The sequence below is a fragment of the Netta rufina genome, assembly GCF_964035555.1.
Source record: "Netta rufina genome assembly, chromosome: 2".
In the NCBI taxonomy this organism is placed as follows: domain Eukaryota; kingdom Metazoa; phylum Chordata; class Aves; order Anseriformes; family Anatidae; genus Netta; species Netta rufina.
In genome coordinates, this window is record NC_140124.1 from 1,361,480 (window position 1) to 1,387,984 (window position 26,505).

At 60.4% G+C, this 26,505-nt stretch overlaps 3 protein-coding genes across 3 annotated transcripts in view; 1 reads left to right on the forward strand and 2 right to left on the reverse strand.

Moving 5' to 3' along the window:
• The window catches only part of SETD2 (SET domain containing 2, histone lysine methyltransferase), a 40,903-nt gene extending 25,966 nt beyond the window's left edge, over window positions 1-14,937 (forward strand). Inside the window, exons 11-19 of the mRNA XM_084282116.1 lie at window positions 422-470; window positions 1,008-1,188; window positions 3,818-4,502; window positions 5,669-5,803; window positions 6,341-6,480; window positions 8,285-8,396; window positions 13,665-13,745; window positions 13,923-14,024; window positions 14,188-14,937. Coding sequence (XP_084138242.1) covers window positions 422-470; window positions 1,008-1,188; window positions 3,818-4,502; window positions 5,669-5,803; window positions 6,341-6,480; window positions 8,285-8,396; window positions 13,665-13,745; window positions 13,923-14,024; window positions 14,188-14,349 — 1,647 coding nt within the window. The 3' untranslated portion in view covers window positions 14,350-14,937. The remainder of the gene's footprint in view (window positions 1-421; window positions 471-1,007; window positions 1,189-3,817; window positions 4,503-5,668; window positions 5,804-6,340; window positions 6,481-8,284; window positions 8,397-13,664; window positions 13,746-13,922; window positions 14,025-14,187) is intronic.
• Window positions 14,938-15,570: 633 nt separating this feature from the next.
• Window positions 15,571-21,096, reverse strand: LOC311207116 (tumor necrosis factor receptor superfamily member 16-like; the record flags this gene model as incomplete). The annotated part of the gene is made up of 8 exons (XM_084283017.1): window positions 15,571-15,875; window positions 16,404-16,549; window positions 16,642-16,864; window positions 17,485-17,871; window positions 18,565-18,700; window positions 20,306-20,462; window positions 20,707-20,783; window positions 20,899-21,096. The coding sequence occupies 8 exons, from the start codon at window positions 21,094-21,096 to the stop codon at window positions 15,571-15,573; spliced, it is 1,629 nt and encodes a 542-aa protein (XP_084139143.1).
• A 1,816-nt stretch (window positions 21,097-22,912) lies between these two features.
• Window positions 22,913-26,092, reverse strand: LOC311222572 (D-serine dehydratase-like; the record flags this gene model as incomplete). The annotated part of the gene is made up of 7 exons (XM_084306939.1): window positions 22,913-23,002; window positions 23,082-23,187; window positions 23,267-23,456; window positions 23,541-23,662; window positions 24,510-24,696; window positions 25,562-25,842; window positions 25,944-26,092. 7 exons carry the CDS (start codon window positions 26,090-26,092, stop codon window positions 22,913-22,915), a joined length of 1,125 nt encoding a protein of 374 aa, XP_084163065.1.
• Between the last annotated feature and the right edge of the window lie 413 nt (window positions 26,093-26,505).

Here is a 26,505-nt window from a genome sequence, read left to right on the forward strand (position 1 = left end):
ACACGTGCATACCTCACTCTGCGTGCCTCTAAATAGATATTTTTTGCCTCCCAGTGCATCATTCAGCACTGGGAATGGCATCAACGCTCAGATATGGGTCAGGAAGGCTGCAGGCAGTGGGCAGCAGTGGGGGTGGACAGCTCGGGGGTGCTAAAATCGTTCTTTATTCCAGCAGAGCTCCAAGCTCGTGGCGTGGGGGTGGGATGGCCAGCGTAGAGCTGGGAAGAGCGGCAGCCCCGCTGGCACAAAAAGCCCACCAAACAGGGATTGCTGATGAAGGATAGCACACAGAAAGCACCACGATGGTTTGCTTAAAACCAGAGCTTTGCTTCAAAAGACAGTTTTGCAGCCCTGCGGGCGCTGGGGGTGTTGTCCCGTGGCCAGCTGAAAATCTGACTCTGGCTTGTGGCTTGTTTTGCAGGAGGTGTACCGAATCCCGAAGAAGAGTCAAGCAGAAAAGGAGAGCAGCGGTACGTCCTGATGCTTTTTTTTTTTTTAAAAAAAATCCTAGAACACAGATGGATGTTCACAGGGTATGGTGTCAAGAGCCCCGAGCCCAGCGAAACCAGCCCGAGATGCAAAGAAGCTCACTGAGCTTCTTTGTCGATGTGTTTGGGGAACTTTTTGCTTTATGAAGGAGTTTTTGGGTGTAAAAACTCCTCGGGAGACGCGTGCTGAGGGTTGGAGCCACCACGTTTCCACCCCGCAAGAGGTTTCCTGCTGGAAGAACGGGAGGAGGGGAAACCGGTGGGGTCTAAAACGAACCGTGATGCGTTTTCAGCCACTGGGTAACAGCTCAGGGGCCGGAGGAGCACCTAAAAATAGAAATTAAGATGGAAGTTTTCTTTTAACCACACTGCAGTCCCGAGGCTGATGCGAGGCAACCTGTAATTTGCTTGAATGGAGACTCTGTTGGCCGAGACAGAGGAGCCACTGAAACTCCCGGCAGCTCGAAACGCGCTGAATTGTAACAAAATTCTCTCTTTTCACCCCGTTTTCCCTAACAGCCGACCGTGGGAGAGAGGCGTCTGGCCACAGGGATCAGACTCCCACCCCGAAAAACCCCGTCCTGAGCCGGGAGCGGGATCCCGAGCGGCAGAGCCAGAGCAAGGAGAAGAAGAGGCGCAGGGACTCGCTGTCCCCGCCGTCCTCGGCGTATGAGCGCGGCACCAAGAGGCCAGAGGACAGGCAAGTGGTCCCGGGTGGCCTCCGTGGCACAGCTGGCACAGGTTTTGGGTGCTTGGGAGCACTGCCAGGGCTAAACACGGGGGAAATCAGCCCGAACGGTCTCCGAAAACACGCAGGGATGGGGAGAAAATCTCCTCTTGGGGGCACGGCGAGCTGTGCTCCCCGACCAGTCGTCGTTTTGGGGCTTGTGAGGCTCCTTGACCCTCTGGTGAGGCTCACCTTCATCTTCACAAGGTGTTTTGTACCCCTGGGGGATTGGGTGTTAAAGGGATTTACCCGTGGCTCTCAGGTAAAGGGGTTTTCAGAGTCCCCCCAAGCCCGTGCCCTGTGCCACCTATCCCCCCCTGTACATTTTAATCGTAAAATTGAGCTTGCAGCAAGCCCACGCCTGCACGAGGACGTGCAGCACCCAAGCCAAGCAGCATTTTGAGCACAAAACACCAAGAGGACATCCCCCAAAAGCCGCGAGCCAGCTGAAAGGCACCAGGAGGAGGGACGTTGGGCACCACGACCCCCCTGCTCCTGTCCCCTTCCCCGAGGAGGAGCAGCAGGGTGGTTTGGGAGGCTTTGAGATGGGTTGGAGATGCTCGGGGTGAGGATGTGCCTCTGTCCCCAGGACACTTTAAGTGACCTGAAGAATTTCTAGGTTGGACTCGATGATCTTGAGGTCTCTTCCAACCTAGAAATTCTGTGATTCTGTGTGATTCTGTGATTCTGTGACCCCGCTGGCACTTCCACCCTATTTTTGTTTCTCTTGCACTCGTTTTCCTTACCCGACAGCTCTTTATTCATTAAGAAAGGGAAAACACGACAGGCAGTGCCATTAGCAAAGGGATCTCCTTTACAGAAGGCGGGTTCCTCTTGTCCCTCTTCAACAGGATCTGAAGCAACCTCGTAATTACTGTGTCCCCTAATTAGGGAACAATCGCTGGTGAGTCAGCCAGGCGAGCCTACCAGGAGCTGCGCTGGGAGAGTTCGAAATGGCTGGGTAAAAAAAAACAAATCAACCCCAAAGCCACGATCCTGTGATTATCCCTGCGGGGCACGGAAACCCCCAAAACGCCCCATTTCTGCCCTCCAGCATTTTGTAGCCCCTTCACCCCCGCTCCCAGCGGACCCGACACGAGCGGAGCTTTGGGGAGCTCTGCCCCCTTCCCTCTTCCCTCCGTGGTGCACGTGCCCTAGGTTTGATCCAATTTGGGGAAGGAAAGGCTCCAAATTCTCGGAGCACACCAACAGGAGCACAGGAGGAAGAGGTGGAAAAGGAATAGGAAGGATTGGAGCAGAGAACAACCAGGGGAGAGGGTTTGCACTCCTCGCCGCCTCCCCAATTTTCTCCTGCCCTCCCCTTCACGCGAGCTGCCTCTCGTGTAAACTCCCGAGGCGGCGCCAGGAAGGGACTTGAATTCTTTAAAGGAAACTCTTCCTCTCAATGAGGTTCCCATTACCAGATGCTCGCAGCTACTCTGGGAAGGCGAGGAGACGAAGGAACATCTTAAAGGGGGGGGTGCGTTGGTAGCAATGTGCTTTTGATATGTGAACCCAGCGCATGAACACGGAGTTGGGATATTAAGCATCGACGGGATGCTTTGTAGGATCCGTTCTCCTTCTGGCTGCAAACCATTTTTGCTTGTAATCCCTGTTTTACCACACTCGTAACTTCTCAAAATATCTACCTTTGATCTGAGATTTTCCATGCTTGAGGTCTGATCAAAGTCCTTCGGCTTTTTTTTTTTTATTATTTTGTTTTGTTTTGTTTTGTTTTCAACTCCTCGGAAAAATCCCTCCAGCTGCTCCGCGTCGCAGGACGAAAATTCTGAAGCCTTCCAAAAGAAAAAAAAAAAGAAAAAATTAAAAAAAAATCCACACTTTATTATTTTTTTTAAGCTAAAACCGCGGTCTAGTAAATAGCATAACCCCAACCAGCACCGTGCTGCTTGCCATGCCATTGTTCTTCGTAATGTCTGCATTTTGGGGCCGGGGGGGGCTCGGTCTGCCAGCAGGAGGGATGGGGCACAGCTCGAAACGAGCCCCGCTCACGCCCTAAAAGCCAAAAAAAAAAGGAATTGAGACGTGGGCAGCCCACCGAGGGGATAGGAGTTGGGGGGTTTTGGGGTCTGTGTTGTTGTCCGAAGTCCCTTGCTCGGTGGTGCCCACCCCGTGCGGAGGGCTCCTCGCTTCTCCGCTCCCCCCTGGGTTCCCTTTTGGCCCAGGGGGTGGTGGATGTGGTCCCCCCTCTCTGCTGCTGGGTTCCTCAGGTTGGTTCTGCTCCAATTTTGGACCTCCAGCAGCAGCAGGGTGTGGGCATCTTCCTCCTCTCTTCCTCCTCTCCTCCTTCTTTCTTCCTCCTCTCTTCCTTTTCTCTTCCTCCTCTCCTCCTCCTCTCCTCCTCCTCTCCTCCTTCTCTCCTCCTCCTCTCCTCCTCCTCTCCTCCTCCTCTCCTCCTCCTCTCTTCCTCCTCTTTTCCTCCTCTCCGTGGCTCACCACGTGCTGTCAGGCAGCTAAAAACCAAAGAATCGGGGCAGCTGCTGCTGCCGGAGCACCTTTATTACCCACCACGAGCAGCAGCCCCTTTCCTTTTTGCCCTCTGAGACCTCACCCGCTTTCTCCCCTTCTCTCCCCCCTCCAGGTACGACACGCCGGCGTCATCCAAGAAGAAAGTCCGGCTCAAGGACCGCAACAAGCTCTCCACCGAGGAGCGCAGGAAGCTTTTCGAGCAGGAGGTGGCCCAGCGGGAAGCCCAGAAACAACAGCAGCAGCTCCAAAACCTGGGCATCGCTTCCCCCATTCCCTACGACTCCATGGGCTACGGCACCCCCCACCACAGCTTCCTCGGCTACCCGCCCGGCTACCCCATGCAGGCTTACGTCGACCCCAGCAACCCCAACGCCGGCAAGGTGCTGCTGCCCACCCCGAGCATGGACTCCATGTGCTCCCCGGCCCCCTACGAGCACCCTCAACCCCTGGTGGGCCACTCGGTGGACGCCGCCACCATCCCGGCCCCCCCGCAGCCCGTCCCAGTAGTCCAACATGTAGCGACCCCCCTGGAGGTCACGCCGCCGCCTCCGTACGTCCCGCAAGGGGACGGCGTGGTCCACCAAGAAGCCAACGTGGCCGTCCTGCCCGTGCCGACCCCGGGAACGGTGCAGGGCCAAAGTTACGGGGTTTGGGACTCGAGCCAGCAGGCCGTGGCGGTGCAGCAGCCATATTCGCCGGCCCAGTCGCAGCCGGCCATATATTACCAGGGACAGACCTGTCAGACTGTTTACGGGGTGACCTCCCCCTACTCGCAGACCACCCCGCCGATTGTACAGGTAATTAATCCCCCCCTGGGGGTAAACATCACTTTTTCGGGGGTGAAAACCTGGCCTGAAGCGCCCCCAAAAGGAACGGGGCCAGCCTGAGAGGGGGAACACTTTGTCTGAACCCTTCGCTCGTGTTTTTTTGGGGCCATCCTGCCTCGCTCTGGTGTTCGGCTGCGTTGTGGAGATAAAATCCCATCCCAGGGGCTGAGAAAAAAACATTTATACAGCTCGTTTTCTGTTCACAAACACGATAGATCCTAGCCACCGGGGCCAGGCAGCAGTTCAGAGCTGGGCAGAGATGTTTCTTACCCCCTTTACACGAGCTCTAAGCTAGAAGCGGGGTCTGGAGCTGCCAGGTTTTGATGGCTGGAGCCCCACAAGCCAACCTTTGCTTTCTGTTCCCTTTGAATTACGCGTTCCTTCACAGAATTACACATCCCCATCAGTCAGGCTCAGCCTGGGGCTGGGAAATGTGTCAAAATTTGCTCTCAGCCCTCTTCCTCTTCCTTTCCGAGGAAGTTTGCAGCTGGTCGGCACCTTACCGATGCCCCCTTCTTCCCGAAGCTGACACCTGGGCCATTTTATGGCTGCAGACCTCATGATAAAAATAATAATTCGCTTGAATCCAGCCTCAGCCACTGGTTCCTACTGCTTGATTTTGGTGTGACCTTCCCCGAGTCCTTCGGGACACGAGATTTCTTCCCCTTAACCTCGCTTCCCTTCCTCCCATGGTGGAGGCAGTGAAGGGGCTGTGCCAAACTCCCCGTAACTTCTGGGTCTTGGTGCCTGGAGAGGAAAATGTCCGGGTTTTCAAGCACTTTTGGGGGCTTTCTTGGACCTTTCCTTCGCTGTCTTTTCCCATCTTTGGGGCTTTTTGCGTTTGGGCAGCGGGGAGCAGGCGGAGACGTGTCGCGGTGAGGCTGAAGAGCGCCCAAAACTTTTAGTTTCGAGTTCCTCCCGCCTTCCTTGCACACCTGACGACCTCAAAGATCCCTCGTTTGGGTCAGAATCGCCGTTTTTTTTTTCCGTTGGACCTCCTTGCACGTTGGAAGCAGGGGGCAGATTTCATTTGCCTTCCACGATGGCATTTTCGGTGCGGGAAGCTGCTCCCTCCCCTTCACCCCGACCTTCCCGGGACCGACGCTGACCCCAACTCCCTTTGTGTTTCGTTTCAGAGTTACGCACAGCCCGGCCTCCAGTACATCCAGGGGCAGCAGATCTACACGGCTCACCCCCAGGGTGTCATCGTGCAGCCCCCCACCGCCGTCACCACCATCGTGGCAGCCGGGCAGCCCCAGCCCATCCAGCAGGTAACGGCTCGAGGAGGGACCTGGGGGGGTTTCCACCCGCATTTGGTGACCCCGGGGTGCTGTGACATCTAAAAAAGCTCCCTCCAGCAGCTCCTCCTGCTCACCTCCAGCTGGTGGAAGGGTTTTTGGGGGTGTTGAGCCCGGCTCTGAGCCCTCTGATAGCAGGAATTTGGGCTGGGACACCTGAGACGGCTCCGTAAGGGCAGCACGAGGGCACCTGGGGGCATTTTGGGCTGCTTTTGCTGCTCCAGCCCCTCCATCATACATAAGTGATGTTTTTTTTTGGTGCTGTGTGCTGCTTTGGGGGATTTCAGAGCCGTGGTGGCAGCATGCAGAAGCTCAGGGTGTGAGCAAGTGGCCACAGACAGCAAAATATTGTGCTGTCACCTCTTGGGACAACACCTTTTTAAGTTTTACCTTGAACAAAGCCTTTTTTTTGGAGGGACAGGGCTGCTCCGCTCTGCCCTGTGGCACTGCTGCCCCTCTTTTTTTCCATCACTCCTGTGTTTTTTTTGTTTTTTTGTTTTTTTTTTTTAGCCAGAGCTCGTGGTGAGCAATAACCTCCTGGACTTGCCTCCGCCGTCCCCTCCGAAACCCAAAACCATCGTCCTGCCGCCCAACTGGAAAACAGCCCGGGATCCCGAGGGGAAGATCTACTACTACCACGTCGTAACGAGGTAAGGGATAATGAGGAAGGGGATAACGAGCTAAAGGATAATGAGGGAAGTGTTGTGCTGCTTCGGGGCCGAGCTCTCTCCAGCGATGGAGCCAGGTGGAAGAGAGGCAGCTGCGGTGGCACTGGGCAGCACACCACACGTGTCAGGGGCAGTGGGGTGGTTACACTGACACATTACAAATCATTTCCTCACAAACGATGCCTTCAGCCTCGAGTGTCTCAGAAAAAGGGGCAGGTTGGGGGCTTCTGAGCCCACCTGGGTCCTTTCGGAGTCACCACCCGGTGTAGATCCGGTTGTAGGACACGGTTGTGCAGATCCTTTACTGCAGGTCATTTATTTCTTTTCAAATCTTCTTTTCTTCCCATCACTGCCTTAAAAATATTCCCTTTTTCAGCTGCTCCATGTCCCTAAAATACCCGTGTGGCTTTGGTGGCAGTGCCAGGCAAAGAACCCCTGCTCTGCGGAGCCTTTTCAAGCCCTTGGGAGCTGCGAAATCCTCCGAAGGGAGGATTTCTTCTCACCCTCACCTTTTCCATCTGATATCAGAGATGAATATCGTAAATGTTACACTTCTGAGAAAGTTTTTTTATTATTTAATTTTTTTATTTAAACCTCAAGTGAGGTCTTTGTGGGAACTCGCCTGCCTAAAGGGTTAAGGCTGAGCATTTCCCTGCAAGTCCTGACAGCGTCTCGACGCGCTGATGGCTCCGTGCAAGCATTTTCTCTGCATCAGGCTTCTCAGCCTCCTTCCTGCTCCCTTCAGCACCAAGAGCGGCGCCGGCAGCCCAACAGGAGCCCTTCCAAACCCAGGAAATAATAAAAAAAAAAAAAAGCAAAGTGTTTGTGCTGAGCTGTGGTTTGGAAGTGGAGGCACCACCGAGCCTTACCTGGCGGTGAGGAATTCTGCCTTCACCAGTCACACCAGAAACCACTCGTGGGGCACAGAGGAACACGTGCAGGAAGATTTCTGCAAATCCTTCTCTGCTGGAGCTTCAGACAGGGCAAGGCCGGGAGAGGGAAGAAGATCTTCACTTGTCAGTGCACTTTCTGAGTTGAATATTTCAATTTACTTAGTATCCAAGCGATAGCTGCCTGCCGTCAGGTGTATGAAGCCGCGTCTGAAACAGGCAGGCTTTGATGCTTCTCCCCAGCGTTTCCCTAAAAAGTAAAAGGCCTTAAAGCAGGGCAGGGTTTCTGGACGCAGCTCACACACCCCAAAAAGCTCAGACGAGCGGCTCGAAGCAGACCTCCACTATTTTTTTTTTTTTAATCCCGCGCAGAGGAGCCCACGTCCCGGCTCCACGCAGGCGCAGCTCGGAGCTGGAAAATAGTTGCTGCGTTAGGTCACCTCCGTGCCTAAGGAGGGCTGCTGGAGATCTCCCTCCTCTCATCCCTTTTGTTTAGTCTGCTTTTAAGTCATTTTCCCTACCTTCTGGGAGCCCCTGCGTGCCCTGCAGCACCACCCCGATCCGTCCTGCTGTCTCTGCTTCCTCCTGGCCTCCTTCCTCCCCCGATGTCCTTCTCGCCCCCTGGCACCATCCTCTCCTTGCTCCCACGTGCTCACACCCCTCTCGAAGCCATCCTCGCCTCCAGCACTGTAGCCCCGTTGCAGATTTTGCCCAACCTGGGGATATTCAGCCCGATTTTCTCCACCCATCCCGCGTGAGCACGGCCCCTCTGTCCCTTCTCGTTGGCCTGAGGAGCCGGAGCGAGCCGTGGTGCCTCACCCGAGCTGCTCCTGCTGAGCTGCTGCGGGCAGGATTGGGTTCCTTGGGGGCTGACAGCTCTTTTCTTCCTTCTCCAGGCAGACCCAGTGGGATCCCCCGACGTGGGACAGCCCGGGGGATGACGCCAGCCTCGAGCACGAAGCCGAGATGGACCTGGGGACTCCGACGTACGACGAAAACCCCATGAAGGTGAGTGGGGGGCCAAAGGGGGGGAAAGCTCCCGCTTCCACCTCCTCACCTCCTGCGAGGAGAGCAGGGAAGAACGAGGAGAAGCATGGCCAGGAGTGCTTTTATCAGGCTGTAGCTCCAGGAGCAACCCCAGCCCTCTCCAGTTTTGCAGCAGTCTTTATGCTGCCGGCTGATTTTTGCCTTCGATACCGGAGGCGACGTCTCCCTGTCCCTTTCCCCACACGTCCCGGTTGCCACCAGGATCCCAGGGGTTAACGAAATCCTCGGAGCGCTTGAGCTGGGATTCCCGGAGAGTCAGCTTTTAAACGACTTTATTTGCAAATATTTATCCGCCTGTAAAAAAAAAAAGTTAATTAGGGAGTGAACGAAGACCTGGCACGCGGCTGCTCCGCCGCCGAGTGGTTTCTTCCTGCGACTCCGCGGAGGAATCCAAAAAAAACTGGAAGGATTTTTGTCCTGGGTCTGCCTCTGGCATCCTGCTGCCGTTCTGGGAGCTCTCCGGGGTGTGATGGAGCCGACAGTGACCCCACAGACGCGTGCCTTGCAGGATTTTTGGGTGCTCTCGGGGAACGCATTCAATCCTCTGAGTTTCCAGCGTGGCTGCGGTGCCGTGGCTGTGCTCAGCGTCAAAAATTCATTTTGGGGAGCTGCAGGAACGCTCCAGATGGCTCAGACCGCGAGAGCAAGCTGGGCTCTTGGAGGGAGAAATCCCCCCGGGCTCGTGCGTGGCAGCAGGGTGCAGACTTTAGGGTCTCTGCGGTGCCAGCCCGACGGCTCTTTTGGGATAACGCCCTCTGCTCGTCGCACAAGGAGCTTTTTAGGTTGTATTGAAGCTTGGATGAGCCACAGGGACATACAGCGATGTGTTCCTGCTCACTCTGGAGCTTTAACTCTTATTTTTTCTTCCCGGGCAGCACCATCTGTGGGCTTTGGGGTTTTTTTTTGGTCACGGCCCCAGCGTCAGATCCCCGTGCGCTCAGCCTGAGCATGTCTCACGGTCTGGCGCCTCCACAGAGACACTTTTCCTCAGCTTCCACCCCGTGTGCTGAAGCTGCAGCCTCATTCCTCGCATTTCTTTCCCCCCTTCTCCCCACCCCGCAGCTTTTCCGGGGTCCAACCTCCAGCCTGGAGGGCCGGCAGCTGCTGCTGCTGCTATTCGGGGCTTCCCCCGGCGGCTCCCGCGTGCTGGGAGGATTTCATTTCCTCGGGAGCACGCACAGCACGCCCCTCAGCATCATCTGTTGGCTTCTTCACCCCTGTTTTTGCCTCCTGGAGCTCACGGAGAGCCCGGCAGCGTTGGAGCATCTCCTGGCAGCATCTCCCCACCCCCTGCGTCGCGGGGAGGGCACCGCTGCAGGCTTCTCCTCCCGATTTCTCTGCATTTTCCCCAAAATGCACATTGTGGTAGGCAGCAACAGGGCTCGGGGAGCTCCAGGAGCCTTTGATCCCAGGTCTTGATGCAGCAGCAGCGCAAAGTTGCTCCCAAACTCTGCTCCCCAAAAATTCACCTCCCTTCGCTGCCGCCACCTCCGGCTCCACCTCACATCGTGCGCGGCGGCTCCAGGAGCTCCTCGCGTCCTCCAGGGTGCTCTGCAACCACTGCAGCGCCCTCTGCGCCTTCCTCAGGGGCTCTGCTGAGTTTCAGAAGGGTGCTCGAAGGGTGCACAGCCCCTTTTTTGGGGACAAATCCCCTGCTCTGGCTTCTCCCCGGCCCTCGGCACCGCTGCGTCCGTGAGCGACGCGCGCGGGGGGAGCCGCTCCGGCACGCGCCCGCCGCGGCGAGCTGCCTCCCTCCCTCCCTCCCTTTTTCCACGAAAAAGGAAACGAATCCTGCCTCTGACCGGCAGAAAAAAGAAAAAAAAAAAGCTGAAATTGGGAATTTCAGGAGCTGTGAGGCGGACGCGGGCGGGTTGGTGCCGGGCTGTGGCGCTCCCCGAGCCCGGGGAACGCGTGGGAGCCGGGGAAGGCAGCGGGGTCGCGCTCTGCTGCTTGGTTTCCTGCTTTTTTTTTTATTAATCAGGGTGTGCTCTCCTGGCTGCAGAGGCAGAGCCAGCCCCAACCCTTGCCGGGCGCTCCCCACCTCGCAGCAGGGAGCTCCAAGTGACCTCAAACATCCCCGGCACGGAGGGAGAGCGCGTGGGTTGACTCCGCTCGCTTCCAACCATCGCCAGAGCTTGGGATCCGCACCCGAGGGCGCAAAGGGGAAGGAGAGGCGAGGCTGGGATGGGGCTTTGCGTGCAGCTCTCCTCTTCTTTTCGGGGCTGGGCGGCCTCGCCTGGTCCCAAACACTCTTCGCAGTGATTTTTTCGCTCCCAAAACCACCTCTCCTCCTCCCCACGCGCGGGCAGCTCGCTGCAGGTGCCCCCCAGCTCGCCCCTCTCCCGAAACGCCCCCGGTCACCTCGCTCCCGGCGTGCCACCCAGGTGATTTTGAGGTTATTTCTTTATTTCTGCTTGTTTTTCCGCCCCCCCCAGAGAGGGAAACGCCGGGGCTGCTGCTCCCAGCTTGGTTTTCTGGCTTCCATCACGCTCTCCCTGCGTGCGGGGCGGCTGCGGCGGGGTTTTCCCGTGCCGTGCCAAGGGGGGGGCTGCTCTGGAAGTCGTCTGCGACCTCCCTGCGTGTCTGCTGCTGGCTGCGTTGGGATGATTGAAAGGAAAAAAAAAACCCAAAAACCTCCCTAGGCTGATGTAAGAGTTGCAGGGACTCGGGCTGTGCGTGGGACTCGACTGCACCTCAATTCCTGCACCGGGCGTCCGCATGGGGAGGGAGTTTGGAGCCGTGCCGTGGGCACTGGGGAGCTCGTGGCCTCTCTCAGTCCGTGCTCACTGCAAATCCTCAAAGTCTGCGTGGAGACACTTCGCTTTCCCCTCCGACTCAAAGCTTTGGGGTTTTGCTGCCTTTTCCTGAAGCCTCCCCCTTTTCAGAGCCCGGGAGCTCCCGGCCACCGCCGAGTCCTGTTGCGACTCGCGCCCCGAGCCCTCGGGGGAGCTGCTCCCTGCTCCCCGCCCTAAAAAGCCCTCAGCCAGCCAGAATAACCTCGGCTGCTAAAACGCTGCTGTAAGAGGAAAATTTGGGGGCACTTCCTTGCTCTTTGCTCCTTCCAGAGCATCAGCTGTGCTCCCGGAGCCACGCACAAAGCATTTTGGGGCTAGGCTGTGCTTTTTGGGGAGGGCACCGTCAGCAGGCGCCGTGGGGCATCTCCCTGCTGCCCTCCAGGATCTGCGGGCTCCTCGTGAAGCCCCGCGGGACTCGGCGAGACGCTCGCCCTCCAGAAAATTGGGGGCTCGCAGGCAAACCTCGGCCAAAAGGCCGGCCAGGATCCTTCCCCTGCTCCCTCACAGCTCCCCAACAAATTTTTTTTGCGCTGGGGATATCCAGAGGCGACCCTGGCGCGCCATCGCCCCGTTCCTTAGGGCTCTTGGCCCCCTTTTCGTGGAGACGAATCCTCAGCACCCCCAAAACCACATCCTGCTGCTTCATGCCCCCTTCCAAAAAGCCAAAGCGACTCCGAGCAGCCAAAAACGGGACACGGGGGACACGGGGGACACGGGGACACGCGCCGTGGGCTGCGCCCTCGCTCCCCACTGCCTCTTGGTGCCCTCGGTGCCGAGCGGGGAGCCGGCGCGGAGCCATCTGCTCCCCATTAGGGGCCGTTTGATGTAGGTACCCGGGACGAGGGAGGGGAAGAGGGGCTTTGATGTGCGGCCAGCAGAGCCGGCCCTGCACTAATTCACTTCGCTCGGGAGAGCTCCCGGCCGTAAAAGCTGCCCCGGCGGCGTTTTAGTGAAGCCCCGCGCTGCTTTTACTGCCGGGGCTTTTTCGGCTCCTCCGAGGGCTGCTTCCTGCCAGCTGACACGGCATTCTTCGGGGTGAAGTTTCTGCTTTTTTTCGGCGCTAAACACTTAAAAAAAAAAAAACAAAAAACACACAAAACCAAGGGGTTGTGTTTGTGGGGCGGGTGTTGCTCGGTGGAGGGTGGCGCAGGGATGCCGGGCGGCACCAGCTCCGTCCCCAGACTCCATTAAAGGGGCAGAAATTAAATCCGGGAGCTGCTGCCTTCGCTTTTGGGCTCGGTGCTCGGAAGGAAGGGCCAGAAATTCCTCCGGAGCTCCCTGCCTCCCGCCGCGGCTGCGGGTCATTTCCGAAAATGCCCTCTCCAAACCTGCTGCTCGCCGAGCCACGGCTCGGCCAGGGGCAGAAACCGGGGGTTTGGCGGGGCGGGATGGTGCCGGCGAGGGGAGGAGGAGGCTTCCTCCAGCGTTCCTGGGATGGCCGAGCGCCGCAGCCGAGCGCCTGGCTTTGATTACGGCGCCGAAGGAACTGGAGAGTTGCTCAAAGCAGCCCCGGGGGTGAGGAGGGACGGGGCGCAGCACGCGGGGCGCAGGCGGTGGCACCCCCGGCCTCTCCCCACCATTCGGCGTCTCGGGGCGCCGAATTTGGCCTCGTGCCACCCTTTTCCCAACGCGGGGCTCCTCTCCGGGCCGGAGGAGCAGCAGGGCTGGGACGCAGAGGGGATCCTACAGGCACCCAAACTCTTCCCACCCCGCGGCACGAAGCGCCACGGAGCCACCCGCTCGGAGAAAGTCGCCGATTCCCCTTCCTCTCATTGCGCCTTCGCACGCACGAAATAAATAGGGGAGGGGGGAACCCCTCCGGATTCCTCCCCCCCCCACCTCCTCGCCCGCAGCTAAACATATTTTAGGCTAATAACGGAGACCGCAGAGCTCAACCCCTCCCTCCCCGGGCCAGCCTGGGCTCCCAGAAGCCGCCCTCTCCGCGCAGCCATTTCCCAAAGCAAACAATAGGGGCGAGCCGGGCGGATTTGGGGAGGTGGGCGCCACCTCTGCTGGGGGGGATTTGTCCTCGGGAGCGCGGGTTTGGCTCCGGGGAAAGGGTTAAGGGACGCTGGGGACATGGGGTGGTGGGACGGGTGCCGCTGGGTGCAGGCTTGGTGGCAAAACCCCCGGTTTTGGTAACGCGGCGTGCCGCTGAACTAACACTTTTTGGCTGCCCTGTTGGTGTTGGAGCTTGTCCCAACCCCAAAAAACAAGGTCAGGGGAAGCTCGTCCCCCCGTGTGTAAGCTGGGAGCACATCAGAGGGTTCCCTTTTGGGGAGGGAGAGGTGGCCCCGTGGGCTGTGCCTCTCCATCAGCTCGCCGCCGCCCGCCCGCGCGCGTCTGCGTCTGGAGCCGGCCCGGCAAAGCTTCGTTAATTATTTTAATTTTCCTCCTATCGTTTTATCTCCCTTTTTTCCCCTCCCCATTCCAGTCTTCCAAGAAGCCCAAGACAGCCGAGGCAGACACGTCGAGCGAGCTGGCTAAGAAGAGCAAGGAAGTCTTCAGGAAAGAAGTGAGTTTCCCCAGAGCCCCGGGCGGGCGATGTGCCGCTGCGAGACACAGGCACGGGGCCGCGTGGGCTGATTTGGGGCATCCCAGCACCAAAACGCCCAGCGTGGCACCTGGCCCGATGCCGTGGGATGGGGAACGGGCGGAAAGCTGGTGCTGATCCCTCTCTCCCCGCCCGCAGATGTCCCAGTTCATCGTGCAGTGCCTCAACCCCTACCGCAAACCCGACTGCAAGGTGGGCCGGATAACCACGACGGAGGACTTCAAGCACCTGGCACGCAAGGTAACGCGGCTCGGGGTTGCGGAGAGGGGTTTGGGATGAGGGAAGGAAGGGAAACGGGGGCTGTTTGTCCAGAGGGAGCTTTAATAAAGGCGCTGGGGAGGGCAGCGAGCGTGGTGCTGGCGTGCGTGGTGCCGCTCCTTGACCCTCCTCTCCTCCCGCGCAGCTGACGCACGGCGTCATGAACAAGGAGCTGAAGTACTGCAAGAACCCGGAGGACCTGGAGTGCAACGAGAATGTGAAACACAAAACGAAGGAGTACATTAAGAAATACATGCAGAAATTCGGGGCCATTTACAAACCCAAAGAGGACACGGACTTGGAGTAACCCACCACCAAACTCCCCCTTCCGGGGCCGGGCGGGCGCGCGCCCCTCTCCGCCGCCGAATCCCCCTCCCCAGATTTGACACCGACCTGTGAATTTCTGCAGAAGCGGGGCTGTCCCCACGGCCCCCCGAGGAAGAGCGGGGTGGGAGCGCTCTTCCCAGCCCTTCCCCACCTCCTCTCCCCAGGCTGACCCGGGCGCCCACCCCGGCGGTGCTGTTCGGCGCGCTCCCCGCGCGCATCTCGTGTCACCAAGACCTGTATTATATTTTAACGTGTATGTGAATATATTGATAATTTTGTTCTGTTTTTATTTTTATTTTTATTTCTCGCTTTTAGCCCAACACGTGCTGATATCACGGGAACACTTTGTAAGGATAGTTTCGTTTTTTGTTTTTTTTTTTTTTTTGTGTTTTGTTTTGTTTTGTTTTGTTTCCTCGTTTCGTTCTGCCAGGTTTAATCTGTTATCATGTAAATATTCAGGAACAGGCTGCCCCTGGATTTCCGGCCGGCCTCGTGCTATGTTGATAAAGATTGATTTTACTGCTTAAATCATTTTACTTTATTCAATTTTTACTGAACTTTTTATGTAAAAAAAATTTAAAAAAAATAAAATAAAATGAAATCAACACCGTACCTGGCCTGGAAAAGGTGTCTGGGCGCGGCAGGAGGTGGCAAAGGGTGGTGGTGGCTTCTCTGAGGGGACCCGGTGGCCCTCCTCGGCAGCCCTCCCCATTTGGGGACGGGGACCCTCCTCCCATCACCCTTTTTGCACCCCCGTGAGCCCCAAAACGCAGGGGGTGGAGGGGTTTTGGTGTCCTGGAGCAGCTTGGGGTCCCTGGGTGCTCCTCACCCCGCTGGCTTCCAGCCCCTCGTGTACCCCCCCCAGGGCCCCAAGGGCAGGGGGACACGGGGATGGAGGGGACACAGGGATGGAGGGGACACGGGGACAAAGGGGACGCGTCACGGTGACAAAAGGAGCGACACCAAGGCACGTCTGGCTGTTTAATGCACCCCCTCTCCCCCGAAATACAAAAAAGGCCTTCCCCCCCCCACCCCACGCTCCTAAAAAAGTACAAAAACACCTTAAAAAAGAACACGCGGCGCCAGACCGCTGCCGGCACCCGGTGGCTCGCCCGTCCCCAGGGGACCGCGGGCGGCGTCCCCGAGGGGCTCGGCGCCCCCAAATCCTGGCGGTGGCCCCAAAAGCCCCTCGGGGGTGCGCTCACACCACGGAGCTGGCGTCCCCCGGCCCCGCCAGGCGCTCGGCCACGTCCTGGCGGCCCACGGCGGCCAGGGCCAGGCAGAGGGCTTCCAAGGTGGCCCCTTCGGTGGCCGCCCAGGCGGCGAGCAGGGTGCGGGCGGGCGCCTGGCCCCGGGCGAAGGTGCCGATGGCTTCGTCCCCGTAGCCCAAGCGGGCGGCCAGGCTGCGCCAGTCGCCCCCGGGACCCCCAGTTTCCAGCAGCTTCTCCACCTCCTCCTGCCGCTGCGGGGGCAGCGCGCCGTAGGGACGCCCCTCGGGACGGGGTGCTGAAAGGGAAGGAAGGGGTCAGCGTCAGCACCCCGAAATGCGCCGTGTCCCACCCCAAAACCAGCGTTGCTGCTCCTACGGCGTCTCCTGCAGCTGGGTGTGGGGGCTCCCCGATCACACGTGGGTGCTCTCACCCTGTGATGCTCCCCGGGGGGTTGGGTGTCCCCAAATCCCACCCCAGTGCTCCCCAAGGGGGCTCCCCAACCCTATCCGGGTGCTCCTCAGGGCACGGGCGCCGCACCGAGGTGCTGCCCCCCAAGGTGCGGGTGCTCCCCAACTCCAGGGGATGCTCCCTGACCCCATTTTTGTGTCCTTTATGCTGCACCCCAACCCCACACGGGTGGTCCCCAGATTATGGGCACTCCAGATGCTCCCTGACCCCTCCCTGCGACCCCAAAACCCCCCTCCGGATGCCACCAGCCTTAGGGTACTCCCCAACCCCATCCCGGGGTGGCCAAAACCACCTCGGGGGACAATCCCATCCCCAAAACCGGTGTCCCCCCGGGGGCGGGGAGGACGCTGCTCACCTTTGCCGTGCTGGTGGGGCTCCTGCAGGCTGTGGGTGTCCAGGAAGACGCCGCTGTCGCTGTGCAGCTTCTCGCCCTCGGGCACCGTCCCCAGCTCCCCGGCGCGCGCCTTGGCCAGCTGCTGCTTCTGCCTGCACGTGTGCCAGCTGCACGGGACCCCCCCCCCCGGTCACCCTGAGCCCCCCCAAAAAACCCCTCCACGTCCTCCCCCTCGTCCCCCGAAACCTTCAAACCTTACCACTTGAAGGCCACGTAGGCGAGGAGCCCCACCACCACGGCGGCCAGGATGGAGCAGTAGACGGGGATGATGTCCTTGCCCGTGTCCTCGGGGGGGGGCAGCATGAATTCGGAGGAGGCGGCCGAGGCGGTGGGGGCCGCGCTGGCCCCCGGGGCCGGCTGCCGCTGCCGGGGTTCCTTTTGGGGGTCCCCCTCCGCCCGCTTCAGGATCTGCAGGTCCTTCTCTGCAGGGATAAAGCCCCCCCCCCCCCCCACGGCAAAAATGAGGGGAGTCCCAGTGATCCACCCCCCCCTCCCACCCAGCTCTGCTGCCTCAGTTTCCCCTGGGAACGGGGGCAGGATGGGCAGGGGGGTCCCCAAAACAGCCCCCCAGGGTTGCTCCACGGGGTTTTGGGGGGTTGGGAGGAAACCGGAGCCGGCTCGGGGAGGGGGAATGGAACAGAGAGGCCCCCACCCCCTACCCCAGCCCCCCCCAGGCCCTCCCCATCCCTTCCTGGCCACATCAAAGCCCCCGCGCCGGCGCTGCCGGGAGCATCTGCTCGGCGCGCGGGGCCGCGATGACAGCCGCGGGGCGGCAGCTGCCGGTGGCCCCCGTGAAGGGGGGGCACAAATATAACTCTGGGGGGGGGGGGGCTCAGAGGGGGCTCGGTGCCACCCCCTACAAACTCAGACATCCCACGCGAGCCCCGGGAGGGCGCGGGATTTTGGGGGGGGGGAAAAACCTCACCAAGGTTTTCCCTGCCGTGCGCCCTGGTGCGCACCGCGGGGCGCGCGCGGGCACCGTGGGGCTACGGACGGGTAAACCGAGGCACGGCGAGCTCGGCCGCGTCCCCACGGCTCTCACCCATGCAGAGGGTGTTGGAGAGGCGGCTGCAGGCGCGGATCATCACCTCGCCGGGCCCGCAGGCGGGCTGGCAGGGCAGGCAGGGCGCCTCGGCGCTGCGCTCCTCCGAGTAGAAACCTTGGGGACACGGCCGGCACTCGGCGTCCTGCGTGGGGGCGCAGGGGCGGACGGCGCCGTAGCCCTCGTGGCACAGCCGGCAGGGTTGGCACGGCCTCCCCGGGCCCGTCCCGTTGCCGGCGGGTGGTCGGTAATGCCCGCGGGCGCAGCGGGAGGCGCAGAGGGTGTCGTGGGTGGCCGTGCAGGGCTGGGCGAGGGGCTGCGACGGGGCGCAGGGGGTGCAGGGCCGGCAGGGCTCCAGCGCGCTGCTCACCGCCGAGAAGGTTTGGTCTGAGGAAAAAAGGGGTGAGGGGGGTGAGAGAGGGGGTGGTGGGGGGGTATGGGGACGGGGATGGGGATTGGGATGGGGATGGGATTGATATGGGGTCGGGGAAAGGGATGGGGATGGGGATGGTGGGGATGGGGATGATGGGGATGGGGTCGGGAAAAGGATGGGGGTAAGGGATGGGGATGATGGGGATGGGGACATGGATGGGGATGAGGAGGATGGGGACTGGGATGGGGACAGGGACAATGGGGGCAGGGACAGGGATGGGGATGGGGACATGAATGAGGATGGGGATGGGAATGATGGGTTTGGGGAGGATGGGGAGCAGGATGGGGACATGGATGGGGATGATGGGGATGGGAATGGGGACGGGGACATGGATGGGGATGGGGACGATGGGGATGGGGACATGGATGGGGATGGGAATGGGGACTGGGACGATGGGGACAGGGACATGGATGGGGATGGGGACAGGGATGGGGATGGGGACATGGATGGGGACAGGAAGGGGGACGGGGAGGATGGGGACTGGGATAGGGACATGAATGGGGATGGGGACATGGAGGGGGATGACAGGGACAATGGGGGCAGGGACAGGGATAGGGATGGGCACGGGAATAGGGACAGGAATGGGGACATGGATGGGGACGGGGATGGGGACAGGGACAAGGATGGGGACGGGGACAGGGACTCACTCTCGGCGCAGGGCTCGCACTGGGTGTTGGTGCGGCCGCAGGGCACGGCCACCCCAAATCCGGGGGGGCAGGAGGCGCAGCACTCCCCGTCCTCCGTGTAGGTCCCGCTGGGGCACTGCTGGCTGCGCGCCGGCACCTGCGGGGAGAAGGATTAATTTTTTTGGGGTGGGGGTCAAAAAATCCGGGTGCCCCCCACGCCCTCCGTGCCTCAGTTTCCCTTTTAACTCCGCCCTGCGTTCAGGGACGGATCCTGCACCGCGGACCCCAAAACTCGTTCGGGGCCCCCCAAAAAATAATTTTGGGGTGTTCACACGGTGATGCCCCCACCCCATGAACAAAGGCGCTGACTGCGGCCCCCCCCCAGCGCCGGGTCCCGGTGGGTGGGGGCTGGGGGGGGGCGGTCCCGAGGGGCCCCCCCCGGGTCCCAGCTTGCGGCCAGATGGGGACGGGGAGGGGAGGGGAGGGGAGGGGGAAGGGGGGGGAGGCCGCTCCCACGGGGGGAGAGGGGGGGAAAAAAGGGGGAGAAAAAGGGAAAAATGGGGAGGAAAAAGGGAAAAGGGGGAGAAGGGGGAGGAAAAAGGGGGAAAAAGGGGAAGGATAAAGGGAAAAGGGGAAGGGAAAAGGGGGAAAGGGGGGAGGAAAAAGGGAAAAGGAGGAGGCAAATGGGGGAAAAAGGGAAAAGGGGAAGGGGGGAGGAAAAAGGGGGAGGAAAAAGGGAAAAAGGGGAGGGAAAAGGGAAAAAGGGGGGAGGAAAAAAAGGAAAAGGGGGGATGGAAAAGGGTGAAAAAGGAAGGGAAAAGGGGGAAAAAGGAAGGGAAAAGGGGTGGCAGGAGCAGCCCAGCCCCGGCCCCCCCGGACCTGCGGCGGGCAGAGCTGCAGGGCCAGCAGGAGGCAGAGCGGGGCCCGGCCCCGCCGCATCGCGGCCACGGGCACGGGGCCGAGCCGGGCCGAGCCGCGCCCCCGCGGCCGCTGCTGAGCGGGGAGCGCCCGGAGCCGTCCCCGGGCACGGCTCGGCCCGGTTCGGGGCAATTCAGGCCGATTTATCCCGGTTCGGCTTGTCCCGGCTCGGTTCGTCCCGGTTTGTCCCGATTTGTCCCGGTTCGGCTCGCTTTGTCCCGGTTTGTCCCGATTTGGCTCGGTTCGTCCCGGTTTGTCCCGATTCGTCCCGGTTTATCCCGGTTTGTCCCGGTTCGTCCCGTTTGGCTCGGTTTGTCCCGGTTCGGCTCGGTTCGTCCCGGTTCGTCCCGATTTGTCCCGATTCGTCCCGGTTTATCCCGGTTTGTCCCGGTTCAGCCCGGCTGGTCCCGGTGCTGCTCCCTTATCCCGGCTCGGCTCGGTTCAGCCCAGCCCGGCTCGGTTCAGCCCGGCTCGGCGCGGCCCCGCAGGGAGGGGCGAGGCGCCACGCCATTGGCTGCCGCCGGAGGGGGCGGGGCTGGGGGCGGGGCCACGCCCGGCACGGCTCGGCACGGCTCCGGTCCCGCTGGGTTTGGCCCGGGTGGGAGCCGAGGGGGTTGGGGTCAGCCCCTGGCCCTTGTGTGGGTGTAGGTACGGTGTGTGTAGGGGTAGGGGTAGGGGTAGGGGTAGGTATGGTGTAGGTAGGGATAGGTGTTGGTGTACGTATGGTGTGTGTAGGGGTAGGGGTAGGTGTACGTATGGTGTGTGTAGGTGTAGGTGTAGGTACGGTGTGGGTAGAGGTAGGTGTATGTATGGTGTGTGTAGGGGTAGGTGTAGGTGTAGGTACAGTGTGTGTAGGTGTATGGTGTGTGTAGGGGTAGGTGTATGTATGGTGTGTGTAGGGGTAGGTGTATGTATGGTGTAGGTAGGGGTAGGTGTATGTATGGTGTAGGTAGGGGTAGGTGTAGGTGTATGCATGGTGTGTGTAGGGGTAGGTGTATGTACTGTGTGTATAGGGGTAGGTGTATGTATGGTGTGGTTAGGGGTAGAGGTAGGTGTACGTATGGTGTGTGTAGGGGTAGGTGTATGTACTGTGTGTATAGGGGTAGGTGTATGTATGGTGTGGGTAGGGGTAAGTGTATATGGTAGGTGTACATATGGTGTGTGCAGGGATAGGTGTAGGTGTACGTATGGTGTAGGTAGAGGTACGTGTCTGTATGGTGTGTGCAGGGCTAGGTGTAGGTGTACGTATGGTGTAGATAGGGGTAGGTGTTGGTGTACGTATGGTGTGTGTAGGGGTAGGTGTACGTATGGTGTGGGTAGGGCTAGGTGTAGGTGTATGCATGGTGTGTGTAGGGGTAGGTGTAGGTGTACATATGGTGTGTGCAGGGCTAGGTGTAGGTGTACGTACGGTGTGTGTAGGGGTAGATGTACATGTACGTATGGTGGGGATAAGGGCAGGTGTGTATGGTAGGTGTACGGATGATGTGTGCAGAGATAGGTGTAGGTGTACATACAGTGTGTGTAGGGGTAGGTGTATGTGTAGGTGTATATACAGTGTGTGTAGGTGCAGGTGTGTGTGTAGGTGTACATACAGCATGTGTAGGGGTAGGTAGAGGTGTACATGTAGGTGTACATATGGCATGTGTAGTGGTAGGTATAGGTATATGTGTTGGGTGTGCAGAGGTGGGTGTAGGTGTATGTGGTGTGTGTAGGGGTAGCTGTACGTATCGTGTATGCACAGATAGGTGTAGGTGTATGTATGGTGTGTGTAAGGGTAGGTGTATGCACAGTGTGTGTAGGTGCACGTGTAGTGTTTGTATGGTGTGTGTGTAGGGATAGGTACGGGTGTACGTGTGGTATATGTAGGGCTAGGTATAGGTGTACGTGTAGGTATACGTATAGGTGTACGTGTGGTGTGCGTGTAGGTAGGCATAGGTGTGCGTATAGGTGTGCGTGTAGGGGTAAGCATGGGTGTACATAGGGTGTGCAAGTAGGTGTAGGTGTGTGTAGGTGTGTATGAGGTGTAGGTATATGGTACATATGGTGTGGGTGTAGATGCACATATAGGTGTGTGTGTAGGTGTACGTATAGGTGTGCGTGTAGGTATAGGTGTACACAGGGTGTGCGTGTAGGTGTAGGTATAGGTGTGTACATATGGTGTGGGTGTAGGTATACGTATAGGTATGTGTGTAGGTGTAGGTACAGGTGTATGTATAGGTGTAGGTATGTGTGTAGGGACAGGTACAGGTGTACACAGAGGTGTGTGTAGGGATAGGTGTGTGTAGTTGTACAAATAGGGGTGTGTGTAGGTGTGTACAGGCATATATAGGGGTGCAGGTGTAATTATAGGGGTGTGCGGGGTGTAGGGGTGTGTGTAGTTGTACCAATAGGGGTGTGTGTAGGTATAGGTGTGCATACAGGGATGTAGCTGTAGGGATAGGTGTGTATAGGGGTACATATAGGGGTGTGTAGGGCCGTGTGTGTGTAGGGCTGTGTGTAGGGCCGTGTGTGTGTAGGGCTGTGTGTAGGGCCGTGTGTGTGTAGGGGTGTGTGTAGGGCTGTGTGTAGGGCTGTGTGTAGGGCTGTGTGTAGGGCCGTGTGTGTATAGGGCCGTGTATAGGGGTGCGTGGCCACTCGGGCCACCCCATTTCACCCACCCCACTCCCACCGTGTCCCCAGGACCCCGTCCCCACCCCAACCCCATCATCCCAGGCCGGGCAGTTCCCATAGAGCGGCCGCATTGGGATGAGCCGGCTGACATCACCCAGCCCCGGCTGTGCCCCAAAACCGCTGGGTTTCACCCCAAAGAGCCCAGAGTGCCTGCAGAGGGGGAGAGGAGCTTTATTGACCCCTCCTGGGTGGCGTGGGTGCGGGGCATGGGGGTGGGTGCGGGGTCTTGGGGTGGGTACGGGGGTCTTAGTGTGGGGTTTTAGTGTAGGTTTGGGGTCTTAGTGTGGGGTCTTAGTGTAGGTTTGGGGTCTTGGTGTGGATATGGGGTCTTGGTGTGGGTACAGGGTCTTAGTGTGAGTATATGGGTCTTAGTGTGGGGTCTTAGTGTAGGTTTGGGGTCTTAGTGTAGGTTCAGGGTCTTAGTGTGAGTATAGGGGTCTTAGTTTGGGGTCTTGGTGTAGGTTCAGGGTCTTGGTGTGGGTACAGGGTCTTAGTGTGAGTATAGGGGTCTTAGTGTGGGGTCTTAGTGTAGGTTTGGGGTCTTAGTGTAGGTTTGGGGTCTTAGTTCGGGGTCTTGGTGTAGGTTCGGGGTCTTGGTGTAGGTTCAGGGTCTTGGTGTGGGTATGGGATCTTGGTGTGGATATGGGGTCTTGGTGTGGGTACGGGGTCTTGGTGTGGGTACGGGGTCTCAGCATGGCTGCAGGACCTCGGGGTGGCTGCAGGACCTCGGGGTGGGCGCAGGAACCCCGCACGCTGCAGGACCTCGGCGTCAGGACGACCTCTACCAGCCGCGGACCGGGTGCCATAGGGCCACCACCTCGCCCTCCTCGTGCACGTAGTACACCGGGTGCATGGCAGCCGTGGCGCAGGCCTGCGGTGCAAGAGGAGGTGCCACACACACCCGGGGGGGGACAGCGGGGGGACAGGACAGCGGGGGGGACACCACTCACGTGGAAAGGGACGAGGGCCAGCACGGTGCCCACCGGGAACCTCCCGAAATCCACCTGCCCGCCGACGGGCTCCAGCAACCCGTGCTCCTGCGTCAGCCCCACCAGCCTGCGGGGACGCGCCGTCAGGTCCCCGTGCCGTGCCGTGCCGTCACCCCGATCCCTCCCCCGGTGTCCCCAAGGCTCACCGGAGCTGGGGGTGTCCCTCGACGGTGGCACAGCCGGCGGGGGACTGCGCCCACCCGTGCAGGCTGAGCGCCGTCCAGCCGCAGTCCAGCAGCAGCTGGTTGCGGTGCGGGTAGTGTCCGATCACCCGGGTGAGGACGCGGATGGCCACGTCCTGGGGCTGGCAGGAGCCCAGCAGCGTCTGCTGGAGGTCTGGGGAGAGGGCGTAGAAATGGGTAAAGGGGGTCCCAAAAAAGGGGGGACACCGGGGGAGGTGGGGGGCGCGGTGGGACTCACCGTAGAAGATGTAGTTGCCCGGGTGCACCTCGGTGAGCTCGGACATCTCGGGCACCGGGTGGCTGCAGGATGGAGTGGAGCCGATGCTGGCTTGGGGGCACGGCACGCCGGCCTGGCGCAGCCTGGTGGCACGGGAGGGGCTGTCACCACCCCCGGGGATGGCCGAGAGGGATGTCACCCCCCCGGGCACCGTGGGTTGGTGGTGGCTGTGTCACCCATGGGCGCCCCGGGGTGTGGCAAAATACGAGCGCAAAAGGGGACCTTGACGCATTTGGGAAGCCCCCCAGGACGTACAAAGGGGGCATCCAGATGTGCCCGGGCGCCCCCAAACCTTTATGGGACGCACCGGTGAGTTTTGGTGTGCCCCCCAAGATGTGCAAAAGCTGCCCAAATCAGGCAGGGTCCCCCCAAAATGCTCCATTTGCCCCCCCCCCCCCCTCTTTTTGTGCCTTCTCCACCCCATGCGCCAGAGCCCCCCCAGTTGTGCCCAGGACCCCCTGGTCACACTCTCCTGGGTTTGGAAAAGTGGGGGCACAACGGGTTCCCCAACGGGACCCCTCCCCACTCTCACACACCCCTGGAGGGTATTTTGGGGCATTTTGGGGCTTTTTGGGCTGCAGCACGTCCCCGTCGTCGTGCGCCTCGGGGACCCCGCTGACCTCCCGGGGCAGCGAGAGGCATCCGGCTGCAATTCGCTCCAGGATGCGAAATCCCCCTCGTCCCTTCCCCGGGGACAATGGGGGGGGGGGACACACAGAGCCCACTTCAAAGGGGGCCGGGGCATCCTCGTCCGGCTCCCCGGGGCGCCGGGGGCTTTGTGGGGTTCTGGTTTATGGCACCGGCAGGAAGAGGGCGATTTGCATTTACAGCCGGGGCCCTCTCGGGGCTGGGGTTTTTTATGGGATCGGAGCCGGCCAAGGGGGTGGGAGATTAGGGGATGTTTGGGGGGGGGTTGGGACAAGGACTCACGCGGCCACAAAGTCGAGGACGGCGGCGGTGGTGGCCCTGGCGATGTCCTGGATGGCGGGCACGCCGCTGCAGCCGTAGGTGTTCCCGCAGTGAGCGTAGACCCCAACCAACGTCACCTCCTCCGGAGCCTCCTCCGCGATGGCCCGGGCCAGAGGGAGGGCACCGGGGTCCGTGGGGCGCACGCCGGCTGCCGGCAAGGGGATGGGGACGGGGATCCGGCTTAAAAATGTGGGGTTGGGGGGGTCCCATTGCCATGGGGAGGGGCTGAAAGGGGTCTTTGTGGGGTATGGGGTGTGGGGGGATGCGAAGGGTGTGCCTGCCCCCATGGAGCATCCTTGTGGGGTGTGGAGAGAGGGGTTTGGGGTCGGGGTGTGATGCCCCGTGTTGGCTGAGCTGATGGGGTTTGGGGGTTTGGGGTTTGGGCATCTCGGCCCCGTGGAGCATCCTTGAGGTGGGTGGGTGTAAATAGGGTTTTGGGGGGCCTTAAATATCCCATGTTGGCTGAGATAGTGGGGCTGGGGGCTTTGGGCTCGCCCTGGAGCATTGTTGGGGTGGGTGGCTGCAAATAGGGTTTGGGGGCTAATGGCTGAGCTGCTGAGGACGGGGGCTTTGGGATTGGGGGCACCCGGAATCCCTCCCCCAGGGAGCAGCCTTGGGGTGGGTGAAAAGGGTTTTTTTTTAGGGGGGCTAATGGATGCGTAACGGCTGAGCTGCTGGGTTTGTGGGTTTAGGGACTTAGGGGACACGCCTGCCCTGAAGTGAGGGGTGAAAAATGACTTTTGGGAAGCCTGAATGCTCCATCGGGGTCGAGGCGCTGGTGGTGTGGGCTGTGGGGTTGGGGCCCCACGGGACATCCAGGTGGCTGGAAACGGGGTCGGGGGCACACGGACCCACTTTGGGGCTTTGGGACATCCCCACAAGCGGGCTGGTAAGGAACGATGGGACGAGGAATTTTGGGGGCCACGACTCAACCACCCTATCCGTGCTGCTCCACGGGGACCGGCGGCACCCGGCCCCCACCCCAAATCCCTCTCCCCCGTGCCCGTCCCCACCTCTGCCGTTGCCGCAATCGAGCTTGAGCCAGACGAGCCAGCGCTTGCCGCCGGCCAGCGGGCGCTGCCGCAGGCACTGCAGGGCCCCGGGGCTGTCCAAGAGCACCTGGAAGGCTTCGAGGCGCTGGGCCAGCTGGGCGCACTCCTCCAGGCGCCCCGTTGGCAGCGGGTACGCCAGCAGGATGTCATCGAAGCCCCCGTCGGCGAAAAAACGCGCCTCGGCCAGCGTGGAGACGGCGATGCCGCGCCGCGTGCCGCCCGTGGCCAGCGCGCCGCCCTCCCTGCCGGGAGAGGGGGAAAAAAAAATAAAAATAAAAAAAATAAAGGGGTTTGGGGTGGGTCTAGGTGGAAAGAAGAAGGTTTTGGGGGTGGCGGCACTCACAGCGTCTTGTGGGTCTTGACGTGGGGACGCAGGCGGAGGCCGAGGGCTCGGCAGCGCTCCTGCATGCGCTCGGCGTTGCGGCGCGCCACGGCACGGTCGATGGCGAGCGCCGGGGTGGGCAGCGCGGCCAGGGGGGCGCCCAGCCACATGGTGGGACTTTTTTTTGGGGAGAGGGGATGGTCCCGGCCCCCCTCTGTGGCCCTATGGGGATGGGGGTGGGATTTGGGGGTGCTGGGAGGCGGGGGAGTGTTGTAAAATGGGCAGGGTGCATGGGATGGGGACACTGGGAACACTGGGATGGGGACACCTGGGACACTGGGGACAGGGAGATTTGGGGCTGGGGAAGCTGGGGACAGGGACATATGGGGCACTGGGACAATTGGGACTGGGATTGGGACAGCTGGGGACACTGGGACTGGGATTGGGACAGCTGGGGCTGGGGCATCTGGGATAGGGACGCCTGGGATTGGGACACCTGGAACATTGGGACACTGGGAAGACTGGGAACAGGGACACCTGGCACTGGGAAGACTGGGACTGGGACACCTGGGGCACATGGAAC